Here is a 16,688-nt window from a genome sequence, read left to right on the forward strand (position 1 = left end):
TATTTAAGAGCCCCTAGCGCCACTTTTTGCACCACCATAGCATCATTCGTTTTACGCTAAGCCGGCGCTAAAGAGGATTTATCCCCGCTCCATATTTACAAAGTGGCGCAATACATGCATTGTGCCACTTTGTAAACCCTTACGCCTCATTATGCCTGCACCAGACATAACGTATTCAAAGGGGAGTATTCCCCAGTTAGGGGGGCTGAAAGAATGGCACAAGGAAATCCAAGAGATTTCATTACCTCATTTTTTTCGGCACTTTTAATGCCTGCTCAGAGGAGGCGTTAAAACAGGGCATACCATTATTTATAAAGGGCCCCTATGAACTCTGTAAAACGTTGGCACTACTCTTGCAGAGTATATCAATAGCGTAAAAAATGACACTATTGCTCCCTACACTGCGCCATGGTGCGCCATATGTTAAATACAGCGCACACATGGTGGCGGTAGAGGGGCGCTAAGGTGCAGCGCCACTTTCCTTAAATCTTCCCCCGAGTATGGTGTAAGGATACTTCTGTTGCTTATGCTTGTCAGTAAATGGGGTCCAATCGTAATCGTAATTTTTAAATCTACAGAGTGTGATGGTTGACAAACCAGTGTTTACTTTATGCTGTATTTGCAGATGATGGACACCAGAGCTCACTTTTTAGGACTTCAACTTAGTTTTCATCATCAGAGTTTGACCAATTACTATTCATGATATTTTGTAAACGATATTTAGAATAAGATATTTTTGTCAGACGTCATTTAGTCAATCATATTCTTGTACCCTTAACGAACTATATAAAACATGTCTACATAGGACACTGCCTAATGTACTTATTCCGTTTCCAAGCGGTCTAATTATACATGTTTCCATTACACAACCCGATGGAACTTAATTTACTGAACTTGGAAGTGTGGGAGTGATTATTTCTCTTCGACCTGCAGATCACTGCATATTTCAGCGGCCAGCGTTCAACTGGTGGGGAACATACTGCCTGGAAAGAAATTTGTTTTCGAAGATCGTATAAATTGTTAAAATGCAAGTACAATAAAAAAGGAAACTTTTTTTTTTACCTGTGTGTCTTGTGTCTATTAACGTCTCCACTTGAGTTAAGGTAAAATATATTTTAATTCAGAAAAAAAAGTTGGTGATGTATAGTTCGAAATTGAGGGTCCATCCTACATCTGTGAGCAACTCAGAGAAACGGTCGGAAAGACCTACTTCAGATTTTATTCCTGAAAGCTGGAGTACATTTATACCGCTGAATCAGGGTACAGATATGTTAAATGTGTGATTCTTTAAGGAAGACTGACTTTAATACAGTTAATGTTAAAGTCATGTTAAGGGCTTATTTGCCATTTTTTGACAGGTGCACTTTATTTTATTGAAGTGATTCAAACATATTTCAATAAAAATGCAACATGGGCTTGCTGACTCTCCTATGCAATGAAAAACAGTAGTCTAAACCAAGTCCGACGAAATGTATTGTATGACATTTGACTACATCACAATTTGGGCTAAGGAGCAGCCGGAAATTAAAGCATTACAGCCAATTTTAGGTAAAGAGACCGAGCATACCGCCAGATGGTAAATGCAACCTATTCTGCAATTAGGAGCGGGCTGTCTGTCTTCTTGGCCCGGTAGCAATGTGTTACCTTTTGATACTACAAAGTAAGGAGTGGAAGAGCTAAAACCACCCAGCGTAATGCAGGCCTTGTGCTAGACATATTCTGAGATGTGTTATGAGGGTGCAGTAGCAGTGGGTGGACACCTGGGGACACCCAGAAACCTGGAAAAGTACATGGAGATCATTCCCTTAGTTGGCAAAGAGTCAGAAATATCTGTGTCTCACAGGTGGGGGCGATATTTTGTTTTGGGTGAAAAATCTTGGGTGTCAGTTCAACTGGTAGGGAGCCAACAGGTTTTGGAACATCGGAGGATGAATATCTGCATCGAGCCTTGAGCAAATAACTAACCTATTTTAATGTAATCCATTGTTTCCAAGTCAATGAAGAGACATTGAAGCACGTGAGATGTAAGCTGCACACTTCAGAACCAGAAGAATGGCACTGACGGGCTCTTGTTGAAGCTCGTGAATCAAATCAATAAATTCCTCTGCAGTCATCAATTTCGGAGACATCTAATTATTATATATATATATTATATAATTGGTGATCCCTTGAGGCATGAGTAGCAGCTGCAAGATTCCACACAAGGAACACAGGTGCTAGAAAACATGTGTGGTGGTTGTCACCTGAGGGATCAGTATAGCCTCAGATATCTCTTAGTAGCCCCAGGTATGGTGTAGGATGTGGATCCCTGAAGCACTACTCCTGTCAAGCATGGTAACCAGGGCCATTTTGTGGTCTCCCAAACCCCAGCGGACTGTAGAGGACCCTCTGGGCAAACTGAGTGGGAGTTTACTCCCAATAATAGTAGTGCACTGGAGAATGGGAGGATTAATAGGGATTGCCAGACACTATCACTCATGGAGGTGAGTCAACACTGAAAAATGGGCGCAAAGGGGATTTTCAGAAACAAATTCTGTCAAGGAAAGGTTGCAGAAGAGGCTAGCTGATGTAAGTAGGTAAATAGTGTTGCAACGCACAACAAAAAGGCTGATTCATGGTGGTTTTTTGCCACCTGGTTTTTTAGACTTGAACTTCTGACAAAATTGCTGACTGCAGATAAGTGGCAAATGGTGAATTATAGCATTAGGACAAAAAGATCTAGGACAGCAGATGAAGATCACATTTGACAACATAACCTGCACAGAGGACTGCCAGGCAGGAACACAATCCACTACATGGAGAATATCAACCCAAGGCCCTGACATACAAAGTGACAGGGGAATCTGAAGTGAGCCAGCCTGTTGGGACACAATAGTAGAACAGACCCTACAGTGAAGGACATGTGGGGCCGTCCAGAACAGAGGCATCTGGCCTAGAGTTCATGACTAACACCCAAGAGGGAGTGTAGTGGTGTCCTAAACACCCTAACATCACACAGAAAATCTGGAGAGGTTTCTGAGACAGATACAGTAGGAGGTCAGATCCATCTAAACAGACCTCAAGTTCTCTCTGCTGGAGCTCCACAGTGAAGTTACAAAATTGGTGGTGAGGAAGAATTAACTATCTGGAGCACATGGTTGGTTACAAGTGAGAAGAACAAGCTCAACTGTGGTTCAGTCTTCAAGCACAGGAGGCAAAGATCATGCAACAAAGCAAACAGGAAGACCTTAAAATCAGTGAAGAAGGAATAACATCAGGATTAGAAGTGTTCCAAAAGGGGTAGAAAAAGAGAATGTCCAAGAATTAGTCAGAGACCTGCTCCAATCTATTTGCAGCCTCCTGGTACACCTGCCAATCAGACCAGTCGACACGCACACAGTGAGCCAGCAGGGGACTGAGTAAGCTTTGAGTTTTTGGAAGTTGTTCTTGCCCAACTAGGGATGGGTAAACGAATGGCAGGTTGAATTCTGTTGAAATGAAAGTGCTCAACAGCAACTGTTATGGTGAATGTACAGAGGACCCTCAGTTTTACCCTGTAGATGGGCACTAGACAGTGCTTCCACTTCCTACTCTTCTTTTGCCTTGGTAGTAGAACCACAGGCTATTAGGATTAGAACTAGTGAAGAGATTCTGAAGATCCCATTAGCTAAGGAAGAACATAAATTATGCCTATTCATGGATGATGTTTTGCTGCCTCTGATGCACTCAGTTGTCTCCCTGCCAGCTGTGCTCAGGAACTGGACCAATTTGAGAATGTCTATGCCTTCAAAGTTGATAAATAAAAGTCTGTGAATCTAAAACTGATACTTCCGTCAGAGTCAGTGGTTGACCTATAATTGCTTGCACCATTCCAATGAAAGTTGCAATCACTCTGGTACCTGGGGCTTCAATATAACTAATAGGGTGGAAAGCTAGAGAGATCCTGAGTTGCCGGCTATCTGAAGTGCGATCTTGAAACACCCGGGATGTTGACAGCCACCCTACATAACTTAGTTAGGATGCATAAATGTGCTTAAAATGAACATTCTGCCAAGCACTGTATATATCTTTCCACACTTGAAGTCACTATTCCTGTTTCAGATATATAAGCTATTCAAAAGCAGATGATGGAGTCTGTATGGGTCGGGTGAGGGTGTGAGTTCCCTACAGGGTTCTCGTACCCCCCAAGGGACAGGGTGGGGGATGTTGACCTTCCGGAGCCTTCCACAGTTTCATAGAGTAGCGTGCAGGCATATTCTCCTGGAGTAGAGAGTAGATAGTAAGGGAGAGTGAGAAGAATTAGCTCTGCACTTAGTGCAGTCATGGGCATTGTCTGTGAGACTTAACTTGGTTGGGGAAGGCACACAGTCAGTGAACTGCCTCCTTGGCAACTCCAGTGAAAACAGTACTGGAGATGTTTGGCCAGGTGGTTGAGAAAATAGGCTTAACCACCTTTCTTTCCCTTTAAGCCAAATCTATCATATTGCAGAGTCCTCACCATCTCTGAAGGGAGGCAATTTTCAGTGCAGGGAAAACATGAGATTATAGATTTATTGTAGGTGTATTGCTGACGTAGTCCATCAGAGCCACATCGAAGGAGAAGGTGTCATGGGAGACATGTGTAAGAGAATTTGGAGCAGGGCATCTTGATAATATGTTTTGGACCACAAGGTATGCAGTTTGTTGGTTGTCAAGACCTTCTTGTAGATGAGATCTTTTTGAATAGAGAAACCAATTAGTTGTGATTAGTCAAGATTGAGTGGACACTATTTTGTAGTAAGAAGCTTACGATTTGAGAGAAGATGAGAACAAGACTGTGGAAGGAAGCATAGTTAGATTCAGACAATCCTAAATGAGAATCTGGTTCATTATAAGTGTACATATACAAAATGCATTTGCAAATGTGAAACTTATGTGCTGGTTTGTTGGTGTTTATGAGTGCACCTAGCAGCATTTCACTAATGTTACTAGGAAGGGGACACTCCCATAGTTAATGAAGGAGCAGGAGAAAAGGAAATTATTTCTACCCTGGAGAAACACATACAGATTTCAGTATGCAGTTTAACTTTTGCATCATCATAATCTTTCATACATAATTTGCCACTTTTTGAAAAATTTGCATGTGGACATTGTATATGTCGGCTTTGATTTCCTTGTGCACTACTGCCAGCATTTATGAATTAAATGAAAGTCAGAAATGTCATGTTCCTACAAGAACAAATTGTGAGTTTCACTGTGAGTCCTTTCTGAATAAGACCAATAATGTTTACATCAGCTGCTTACATTAACAAGACTATAAAACGTTGTTGCACTGAGGGCCAGATTTACAGAAAGGTGGCACAGGGTGGTGCTGTGCCAAAATTGGCAGCGCCCTGCTGCATAACTTTAGAAACGTAGGGATGCACCGTATTTAATGGAATACGCAAACCCCTGCATTCCCCCTGCGCTGGCGCTAAATTTTGCTGCCAACCAGGCATCCTTGCACCATCGTGCCAGGATGTCTGTGTTAAGGGGTGTGATTGTTTATGTGCGGGAAGGTGTCCCTTCCTGCACATAAACAATCACTACTGGCGCTTTGGCACTTCTGCGTGTGCTGCAAAATGCAGCACACACAGAAGTGCCAAAGAGTCATTTTCAAATTATTGTTTATGTGCAGGAAGGGACACGCATAATGCAGAATGCATAAAAAAAGCAAAAAACGAGGAGGAATAAAATTATTCTTCCTCATTGCACCATGCTAATCCCACCCCTGGGGTGGCGTTAGATTGTGGTGCTGCCTCAGGTTTATGAGATTTCATAAATTTGAAGCAGCATCAAAATGCAATGGGTGTTGCTGTGGCACGCCCACAGCAACACCCATCGCATGCCCCATCCATGCACAGTGCTGTGTGGGAAGCGCCATATTTACAAGGTGGTGTTAAGCCACAGAAAATGGCTTAACACCACCTTGTAAATACGGCGCTGTGCCTAGCGCCACAGGAGCGTATAATACGGCCCTCACTTCTTTACTTACAATGGGAGCAGTAAATAAAACCGAGTATTCATCAAAGGGAATCGAAAGCCATTGCGAGATAAACGTTATATGCACTAATATATGTTCTCAGGCAATAAATTATATTATGAACAAGATAAAGGTGCACTCTACCTCAAACACACAAAACCATGAGCAAACATTCAGATTCTTAATGTAAACGAGTTTCTACAGCATTCTCAATTTAAAATGTATTTATTTCACCTGCCATTGCATCAGCCATATTTCTCATCGTAGAGTGCAAGAAGGAGAGAACCGAAAAAAACTCAACAGCATAAAAGGAAGGCTTTAAATAAGTTTCAAATGTATTTTTTAATCAAGTGCTACTTAAATTAATTATGGATAGCCAGCGTTTCATTAAAGATAGAGTTTTATAATTTTTCCTCAAGCTTCAAACTTGTGTAATGAGCGCCTGCTTGATATCCACTTTGAAGATGGATTTTGTCTTTTAAGACAGGAATCTGCATTCATCTCTAGAGCCATGCATGGAATTTATTAAAATGTCAATTCATCACAGGTAAAATGGTGTGATTGTAAAAAGCACTTGATCAGGTTGGCAGAGGCTGTAATACGAAAAACCTCTCGAGACATTATACTAGGAACTCTAAGCCCTACACGGTGGGAAATAATTGATTCTGTGAATTGACTGAAACATAGGACCTGATTTACAAAGCTTTATTTGTAATTGCAAATGAAACTGTGTTCACGATACCACACGCACAATGTGTCTGATTTCAAAAAAGAAAAAAAGAAAGGTACTGTTCGGATATATTAATTTGTTTGCTGAAGATACTCTATATGTAGAACCATATACACAAGATCCAAGCTGCAACTGGTTAATGAAAGATGAATAACGAATGAGTTGGCTATACAGATTCACCTAATTTATCAAAGGACATTAGTACTGATCGATCTGTGACTAGGGACATGCCATGCAAATGGGGGTTACTGACACAAAGATGACTGTCCCAGGGAGGATTTTGCTTAGCAACAAATAAGGAGTACATGTATTGTTACTTTTTGCCCAAATAGCAATCTGCGGTTGTTCCATTTTGGCATTAATCAGAAATTTCACTATGCCAAAAGGAAAGAAATAATTATTTTCTTTCAAGAATTCTTCAGAGTATAATATTTTCTCGAATGTTTCTATGTGCTTGTTCTGTGTAAGTGTATGGCTGAATGAAACGTTTTCGATTTATGCTATGGACCTTATTACCCAACCCTGATGAATTTTGCGCACAAGACATGAAAGATATAACATCCTGTGCGTCGGTTGCAGATGTTGTGCACCGAAAAACATTTGTTGCATTCCCTGGGATGCTTCAGAGCACATTTTTTATTAACAATTTAAATGAAACTCTGCGTATGTCTACTATGATGTCCGATTAATGATTCACCAGGAAGTTAGTGAAACAATAGGGCGATTCACAAATGCAAATATACACATGTACATTTTCTCATAAACATATTCAAGTCTACATATATGTCTACACTTTTTGCTAGTTACGAATTCAGAGTGTAGATTGTCAACTAAGTGAGACTTAAATATTCCCACCCCTTGGTGGAACCTCTTGAAACAGGATTTCCTACTAACTGTGGTGGAGCACTCCCTATCAAGTGAAAAATACAAAAGAGTTTAGTAATTTTTAAAATACATATGTGTTTAATGGAAATGCAAGATAAGTTAAAAATATTATTAACCTGCAACTAAAACAATAAAATGTTACAGCACATGGATTCATTAAACTAAATGTGTATTAATTAATATTAATTGATATTACTAAATATATTTATTTGATGCATAATTACTATTCCATAAAAAAGACTTCAAAAACGTAGCCATCCATAGTAACATTTTTTATTTTTTGTATTAATATGTTGTAAATTGTCTAAAATGTTATGTGTTTAATTAGTATGAATGACTTTTACTTTTTAATAAATGTTCAAAAGTGTAATCTAGTGTTCATTATAAATTATGTTTATTAATACATTTAAAAAAATATTAAATAAATACATTTTAACATTAGACAAAATATACATGAATACTTTAAATACACAAATACATGTATTTACTTAACACGAGCTCTTATGAGGTGTTATATTAACCTGCAATATTTTCTATGGATTCTGTTGCAGTATCTGTGAGTGGCCATGTGTACTGCTTGACTTTCTCCAAGGTGTATAGTTTATTTACTACTGTTTTGACACTGTTAGGACTGTAGTAACTTTATAAGTGTAGCTTGTGAATAGCAATGGATTTACTCTTTTGTGGATAGGTGTTCTTAGTAGATTGATCCACCTAGAACACTCTTAATTTCCAAAAAAACACTCCCATTTTGTGGTATTTTCTCATTTTGTAGCCACTTTCTCTTGTCATTCTTAAATTTACTATTAGAACTTAGGCGTATGTGTGTGCAGCTCTAAGCTCCCTTTGCATGGAAAGGATAGAGGAGGCGGGGGTCTCCACCCATAGGTTAGTGAATAACATTTTGTAGTATGAGTAGTATTACTGTACATACTAGTTTGTGAATAAGCCATTTTGTTCATTATACTTTGTAGTGCATAGTACCTACAGGCATTTAAAAACTTATTGTCTCCAGTAAGAGATCTATTTATGTAGTATGTGAAGTGAATGGCACTATGAGAGGCAATAAATGACAGCTTCTCTGTGCTAGAATCTAGCATACAAGAAACCTACATTCAGCTACTCATAAATAGAAGTAGGCCAAATGCCCTCTTGGATTCAAGGCTCAGAAAGATGTGGGCTTGGCCCATGCAAGTATTGGTATACACAATTCTTAACAGATATGAGGTAAATAATCTCTCTAAATAGAATTCCAAAATGTTAGAATTTGGTCATATGGAACATCAAAAATGATAAAGGGGGTAAAGGAAATAAAATACCACCACCTTTATTACATGAACTATCTAATTAGCAGTTGCAGTTAGGGCTTTTATACAAGTGCACCGTGAGTCTTGGCAGTTTTTAGGTGTCACATTTTTCAGGGCCAAGCTCAGAATTGAGGGATCTTGCCACGATGACCATGTAGGACTTACTCTTTCTGGGAAAGAAAATGTATGTGTGGAGGTAGTAAGTTGGGGGCTTTGGCTGTAAAAAAATTTATGCACTTGGTTCAGTCTGGATTGAAGACAATTACTTGTGACACAGAACATCTTATATGAGGCCAAAGATGGATATGGTGGCATTGACAGATGTAGCAGTTTCATGTTTTTAATTGTGTTTTAAGTACAGGCTATTGCACTAACTGTGCCGCTGGGTGGGGTAGCATGGTGTAACCTCAGTGTGCCCAGCTGGACTTTGCTTTTGGTTTCTTCTCCTTGTGTTAAGATTGGTAAAGAGTCCATTCATAAAAACACCATAAATATATGCCAAGGATAAGTACGTTTTTATCATACTTTGGTGATTTATAAAACCCTATACTGTGTATGATAATCTATTAAATAACTGATATCATGGCATACCTTTGGTCCACCCTATGCACTCCATTGACTTTTCCGCAGTTCTCAAACAAACTGAGTATAGATGGTGGAAATGTGCAAAACCACATTTTAATCCTATAATTATTTTCATGGCTAGCAATATATCATTTCAGTGGAGAAACACTTCACTGTGAAATATTTGGATTTACTAATTCCTTACTCTTTTTGGAAATTAGCCTATCATGAAATGGTTTTCTAGAGTGGGAAAGGCACCACAAAATGTCTGTGATTACTCACAAATGTACAACCTACTGACTGGACTACCAATGATAGTGACCATCCAGGTAAATACCTGCCTCTTTTCCCTGACTGTAGCAATAGAAACCATGAAACATAACACAGGGCTGGCAATGTGAATTATGACTGCCAGCCAACCATAATTATATTTTGCACACCTATCGCTCACACCTCTTCCTCCATCATATTACAAGGCACTCACAAATGACACCAACATGCTTCTCAAACAGGATCACAACAAATACTGTACCACGCCAACCATACGATGTAGCACGCTAATAGTCCAAATGGAAACTGCACTCTACAATAGATTATGAAAAGCTGTATACATGGTTCTGTACAATACATACAATATATGATTGTAGGCACTCACTAACTTTTTTTCTGAGCATCATTCCTGGAATAACTGCTGTTCAGAGGGTGATAAAATATTTACACCAACAAACAACTATGTGATAACACCAATCTGCAGCCAGAAATGTTCACTAATCTTGAGTTATGAACCAGCATCATCTTGCCCACCTATAGAGCCAATTTGTCACATGTCATTTCCACTTCTGTGTGCAAATAGTTGCTTTGCCTCACTTTAGTTTGGTGCATTGAGGAGTCTCATTGCATGTGCACCTATAGTTTAATATGTTGCATTTAGATTATTATTTGTGTGCTGGTTACTGTTCTTATTTACCAGCATTAACGGTTAATCACCCGTGCCCTATCATTTGTTTTATTGCTTTTTACTCCCTTGTTATAGAGAAAATCAGGGACTCCTCAAATACAGAAAAATACCACACACATTTCTAAAAAGTTATATTTTTCAGGCAGACAAGTCTAAAACATTGGCTTATCTTTGTATACCTAAAGTTAAGAAGGCCAAAGCCATCAATCAATTATTTTGGTTGCAACACTCAGATTGTGTAATTATTTTTCTCCTTTTCAGTAGCAAGCCCCATTGCTGAATATATTTCCCAGGGAAATGAAAACATATTTATTTCAGCAATATTTTTGTTGAGGCCTTGGCTGAAATTAAATATTTATTTTTCAATTGCTTAGACATTTTACTGTTCATAATTAATTTCTTGATGGTGAGCACTGTTTGATTGTCATATGGCCGATTTTGCTGTGAGTCTTTACTTGTTCCCATATGTCTTTCAATGAATGAATTTATTGTTTGTATCCTTGTGTGGATTTCCTCCTTACATACACCAAATGGTTTTTGTTAGTGACTATTGTGTAGCCTAAGGAAACCATTTTACTTACCTCCTACTATTGAGTTTCCCGACACCTTTCTGGGGTTTAACACTTTCTTTTCAATGTGTAAATAATTTTTGGACTGTTTCTTAGGATGGACAATTCCTTCATATTGACAGATTTTTATTAAATTGCTAGTTTATTTAAATGCATTGTAAATATTGGCCTTATGTATGGAATTATTTTCAATAAAACACAAAATGTTATAAGAATACATCCAGTAGTACTTTAGCCACAGCTTTGCTGTGTAGTATGGCAGTACTCAGAAATACAATATATTTACTTTGTAAAGCACTGAGCTGCAGCACAAGTGAAACTTTAGCTTACCCTCACCTCCATGCTTGGTGTATGTGATGTCAAATCACCTTCCCACCCCATCAGAGTTCTGTGCAGCTAGTTTTGTGCTATACAAATCAGTAAATGGACGGCGTGTGAAGATTAGTTGACGTCACATAGACCAAGCATGAAGGGGAGGTAAAGCTAAAATTGTGCTTGTGTGCTTGTGTTAAAGTACTGTGGCTTCATAGCTATGTGTGATATATATATATATATATATATATATATATATATATATATATATGCATACATCTATATATGTATATATCTATGTATTTATATCATATATACATGTATATCACTTATATCTTTCATCTACATATATATATATATGTATATATATATATATATCACCTATATCTATCATATATATAACTATATGCATATATATATATATGTATATATATATATATATATATATACACACACATGTCTGTGTAGTTTATTTTGCAATCTTGAAGAGGTGTACAATAGCTCCAATGCATTTTCTCTTTGCAGCCTTAATCATGACACTGGCCGCCATATTGTGTTTGCTTATATATGAACTGAATTACTGTGAAAATAGAAAACACATTGCCTCAGGATATAAACATGAGCTTCATCTTATAGTATCACTTTAAACTCTTCATAGCATTACTATACATCCAAACTGTAATAGAGCTACAGAATACTTAACGACATTAAACATTAAACATTTTCTCAATTCATTAATTTGTCATGTATCCATAATTTGATGGTGGCTGTGATGTTCTTAATTTGTGGCTAGTGAAGAATTTACCAGTTCATACTACCCTAAGGGCTAATGCTAACAGTAGGTATTGCTCATATTCAATAGTACCACCCCAGTGGGCCCAACTTCTGATTCTTAAAACAAACAAATATTTGCATTACTAGTGAGTCATAAAAGATAAATATTACTAGGGCTGCTGCTAGCATAAATCATCATTCTGTCCACACAGTTCACACAATTCCACCCCAATGGGCTCAGCTACCAATTAATATCCTCAAGACTTTGATGAACAAGTTAATCAAATGAAAATCATTTAATCATATTTCAAAATCTTTGCTGTCCAGGTAGTGTTTATGAAAAAACATGTTTTAAAAGCATTTTGTGGAAAACATTCAGCAGCATTAAAATTAAAATTAACTAGAACAGTAGCTGTTCTTGAAGGAACATACATTTCCTCATAAACATTGAACCCCGAGGTTCATCCAAATCCACTTCCAAGCTATATCATGACTCTTGCCATCTTAAATCTCTTTCCCTGTTTCCTCCTCTGGCCTCACTTGGTACATTGTCAATTACACTTTACATGTATATGCACATACAGAAAATGTTAAGAAGTAAATATTTTGTTTCATTTTCACCCCGCACCTTTATGTAATCCTGGTTCTTATCTCTTAAGGGCCCCTTGAGGACAGCATAGAGGATGAAGAGGAAGACTGCCTATCCGAGGACATTGATATGGCCCCTAAAGATGAATTTCCTTCAGAGGACAATTTTTCGACAGACTTTGACCCTGAGAACGTTAGCTGTGAGGACGTGGACTACTTGTGCAGTAAAGGTAATGAATTCAGTAATTCAGTTGGTGCCTACAGGGCTGTTGTTTGTAACCCCAGTTCATATGCCCACGAGCATTTTGAAAGGTTTTCTGAAGTTAAATTGACATTGGAATCGTTATAATACAATGGCTCATAAAGTTGTTGACTGGATTTCCTAATTTCATTTTTAGGTCTGGCATAGAAATAGTTTTATTTGAGTTTACAACCCACAGCATTCAGCATGAAGCATGCTTGCAAAATAAATAAAGAAAACAATGGCAGGCTTGCTAAGGTGAGAACAATTGGTTTTGCTAATGCTTAGTGAGATTTACTGATGGCCTATAACAATCAAATGGTGTAAGAATTTGATCAACTTATTATTATTCGCATGTTTATGTGCGGCATGTCTGGCATATTGATGTACTTTGTGTAGAAATTCTCCCTAGGCTAATTTGAAGTTATATATTTTAAAATTAATTTTGTTTGACCAACAGACATGTTATGAAGCGAAGACAATTTTTTTCCTCTTGAACGTGTAGTGAATTCTTCTACACCATACGACCTCCGATGCTACAACTAGAGGGGCATTAACGTTGCTTTAGAAATTTACGTTTGTATCGGGCTGCTCTTTTCCTCAATAAGGTACTTCTTAATTCCATCCCAAGTGAGGACAGCTTTCCCCTTCCTTTCCCAGCTGTAGCATTTATTTTTCCCTGATCCTTGTGGTAAATCTTCTAGCTATGTAGACCGGCCTAACACTGTGATAGGTTCTGCAGAGTCTTCTCTATTGTCGATTATTTTAGTCATTGTGGCAAACACATATTCCCAGTAAGCCTGAGGTTTTGGGCATAACCGTATGGTGTGGCTCTAAGACCTGCCTGGAAGGCCCAATTCAATATTGCAACTTCAGTTAAGCCATTAAATGGTTTGCAATAATTATGGAGTGTAAAGTAATTGACACACACAGACATACTGTACGTGTGCCATATTTTTCCGACTGAATAACTTACACCAGTGATGCTCAGGTGCTTCCATTGGGATGGCGAGACATTAACCCTGGATTCCTTTTCTCATACTTCTTGTATATCAATTGTAGCCAACTAATCAAGCATGCTTATAGGATGCTGTTTGTATGACCTTCGAGCATCACTGCAAAAACTACTGCTCTGAGACTGCGTAGATGATATTGATTGAATCCCTCAAAGAACTCTCCAGAGTGGTATATTACACATTCAGTAGCCAGACACACCCTGCTCCATGAGGATGTACATGGTAACCCACCTACTGAGGCACATTTCACTACCTAAGAATTGGTGTATTCATTCCCCAAAAGACCCATTTGAAATATACATTTTAGAGGACCCTGCTGCAGAGCCAGGCTGGCAGACCCAGCATCAGTGCCTAGATCCAAAACTGCAAACTCTTTCTTGGTATCTAGAGGAGTCCTGGGGGTTTATGGAGAGGAGGCAGTACATGGCTACCTTTCCCATAAAGGAATATTTCTTTTTTTTGTTTTCTTACACATCAAAGATAAGGGGATATTCTGTAGAGTTTGCCGGCTGGCATTGCTTTTTCATGTGTGTATATTCCCATGCTTTAAGTAAAAGAAAAAATACTTTCAATTTTATATTACAGTTAATAAAATGGTTGTGTCATTTTGCATAACTTTTACTGTCACAAAGCTACTTTCGTAGGTATATTAGTAGCCGCTTCGATGCATCTCTCCAATGTGGAAAAGTCTATGAGCAGATAAATGGCTAACAGTGTGCCCTTTAGGGAAATATGAAATCAAACTACTGTGAAAAATGTCTCAGCAGTCCATTCACCTTTTGCATGCAGTGTGCCAGAAACAGTGAGCCAGAGATGGATGTAAGGGGGAATGTTGGATACAAATGTGTGGAGCGTCCCTCCTGCGCTTAAGAGAAAATATCTAAGGACAAACTGGGCTACGTGGTGTCACTGAAAATCATTCAGGTGCTCTGAGGGATTAGAGGACACTTTTGGGACAAGGTTGGAGATGCTAATCCGTTCATTATGGAATGAGATGTCATAGAACGAGAGAGCGTAGGGCAGCCCCAGATGAGGATAAAACACCGTAGTCTATGTGGATGCTGAAAGTAATGCAGGCACTTCTTCAAGTGGAAGATTATGCGCAGATGTCACCGAGGAACTGAGAAAGCAGGTGCTTTGTGGCTGTGCTGTAGTAGAAACAAAGAGAAGCAACAAAATTTAGGAGCAATGGCTGTTCAAGGTCACTAACTAACCTGTAACAATCTATAGAGAGCAAACATTCAAATAAAGCCTGGGGACAACTTTTCCATTGAGTAGAAATACACTGGCTGACAGTAACTCCCTTTACTTGCCTCTTTATTATTTTATAATCAGCCAGCATGGTGGCACAGCGAGTTAAACGCTCTCCGCTGGCAACTGCCATGATTTGAAGACCATGAATTTGCAATCTGGCAAAGCCTGCTCAGCCTTTCATCTAATTGTGGTTTATAAATTGAGGACCATTATTTAAATATGTCATCTTACCTTTTAAATGGCTGGTATGTGAATTGATGCATTATATAAACACATCTTATAGGTAGGATTTGTATCAGTGCTATTCATTAACAAGCATACGATTAACAATCTACATTTAAATGAACCAGTCTTTCGGGAGGACCCGTAATTTATCTTTGTATACAATCAAACGGCCACCTACAGAGGTTCCCAAATTAGCACGTTAGGTACAAAAAAACGTACAAACAATATATATGTCTTGGCATGTAATAGCTGCTGGATAGTATATGTCCAGCCAATCAGAATTTGGGATTTCTTTCTTGGCATTATTAGCCAAAAAGGTTATCAGCAAAAATCTCCGATTTTATGAGTCCTCATGGCATTACCAACAGGGCTTAGTTTAATATGAGCTTGGAAGGACCAGGGGTCATATCATAGCCATTTTATCAGATCTCCGGCAGGACCGCTTCCATAGTGTGCTGTGATAAGAATGTGAAGAGGTCGTTAAAATAAACTATTACAAATGTTCAATGCATTAAGTGAAAAACGTTTGTGGCATATTTGGAAATAAAGGAAACAACGCCTGAACTCTCGGCTCGGTGAGCCGAACATATTTGGGGCCCTCCCGATAAGTGAGGGCCCCTTCCTGGGGCCAGTTCACGGAAACAAATGTGTGACATTAGTTTTTGAAACTTTGCCCATAAAAATGTGTTTATGTCTAATCAAATACCACAGAAACAAAACTGCGTGATGCAACTATTACTATTTACTAAATAGATTACCGTGACACGAAATGGATTGTATTATGCAGCCCACGACCTTTGAACTCATTCCCTCGGTTTTATTTGCATGTTTGCATACTCAATTAAAAAATGCAATTTGGAAAAATTCCCAGCTTGTCCATAGGATAACTTTACCTGGATTATTTAGCTATTAATGCCTTGTACGTTTTAATATCAATGCATGCAATCATAGTTACCTTCCTCCACCCCACCCAGCCCCCTCATTCATGCATGCACATGGGCTGTACAAAATGCCCCCTGACATTAGGAGATTGCTTCACTTTAGGGGCCAGTATCTAAATAAAACATGCATCCATCTGCCTGCGCTGTGCATCTTCTCTCCGCAGTCATTGCCTTTCCCCTCAGACACTTGATCTCCTCTAAGCATCCCAGCACAGACACATGATCTGCTCTAAGCATCCCAGCACAGACACATGATCTGCTCTAAGCATCCCAGCACAGACCTACTCTTCCCCACGCAGGAGAGGGCCTCAGACATGCTGCCCCTGGTTCACTGTGGAAGTGCT

At 38.8% G+C, this 16,688-nt stretch overlaps 1 protein-coding gene across 1 annotated transcript in view; it reads left to right on the plus strand.

Moving 5' to 3' along the window:
• Window positions 1-16,688, plus strand: part of ZFPM2 (zinc finger protein, FOG family member 2) — a 578,803-nt gene that overhangs the window by 135,315 nt on the left and 426,800 nt on the right. Inside the window, exon 2 of the mRNA XM_069220606.1 lies at window positions 12,739-12,897. Within this exon, the coding sequence (XP_069076707.1) occupies window positions 12,739-12,897 (159 nt within the window). The remainder of the gene's footprint in view (window positions 1-12,738; window positions 12,898-16,688) is intronic.

Source organism: Pleurodeles waltl, chromosome 2_2 (genome assembly GCF_031143425.1).
Source record: "Pleurodeles waltl isolate 20211129_DDA chromosome 2_2, aPleWal1.hap1.20221129, whole genome shotgun sequence".
Taxonomy (NCBI): domain Eukaryota; kingdom Metazoa; phylum Chordata; class Amphibia; order Caudata; family Salamandridae; genus Pleurodeles; species Pleurodeles waltl.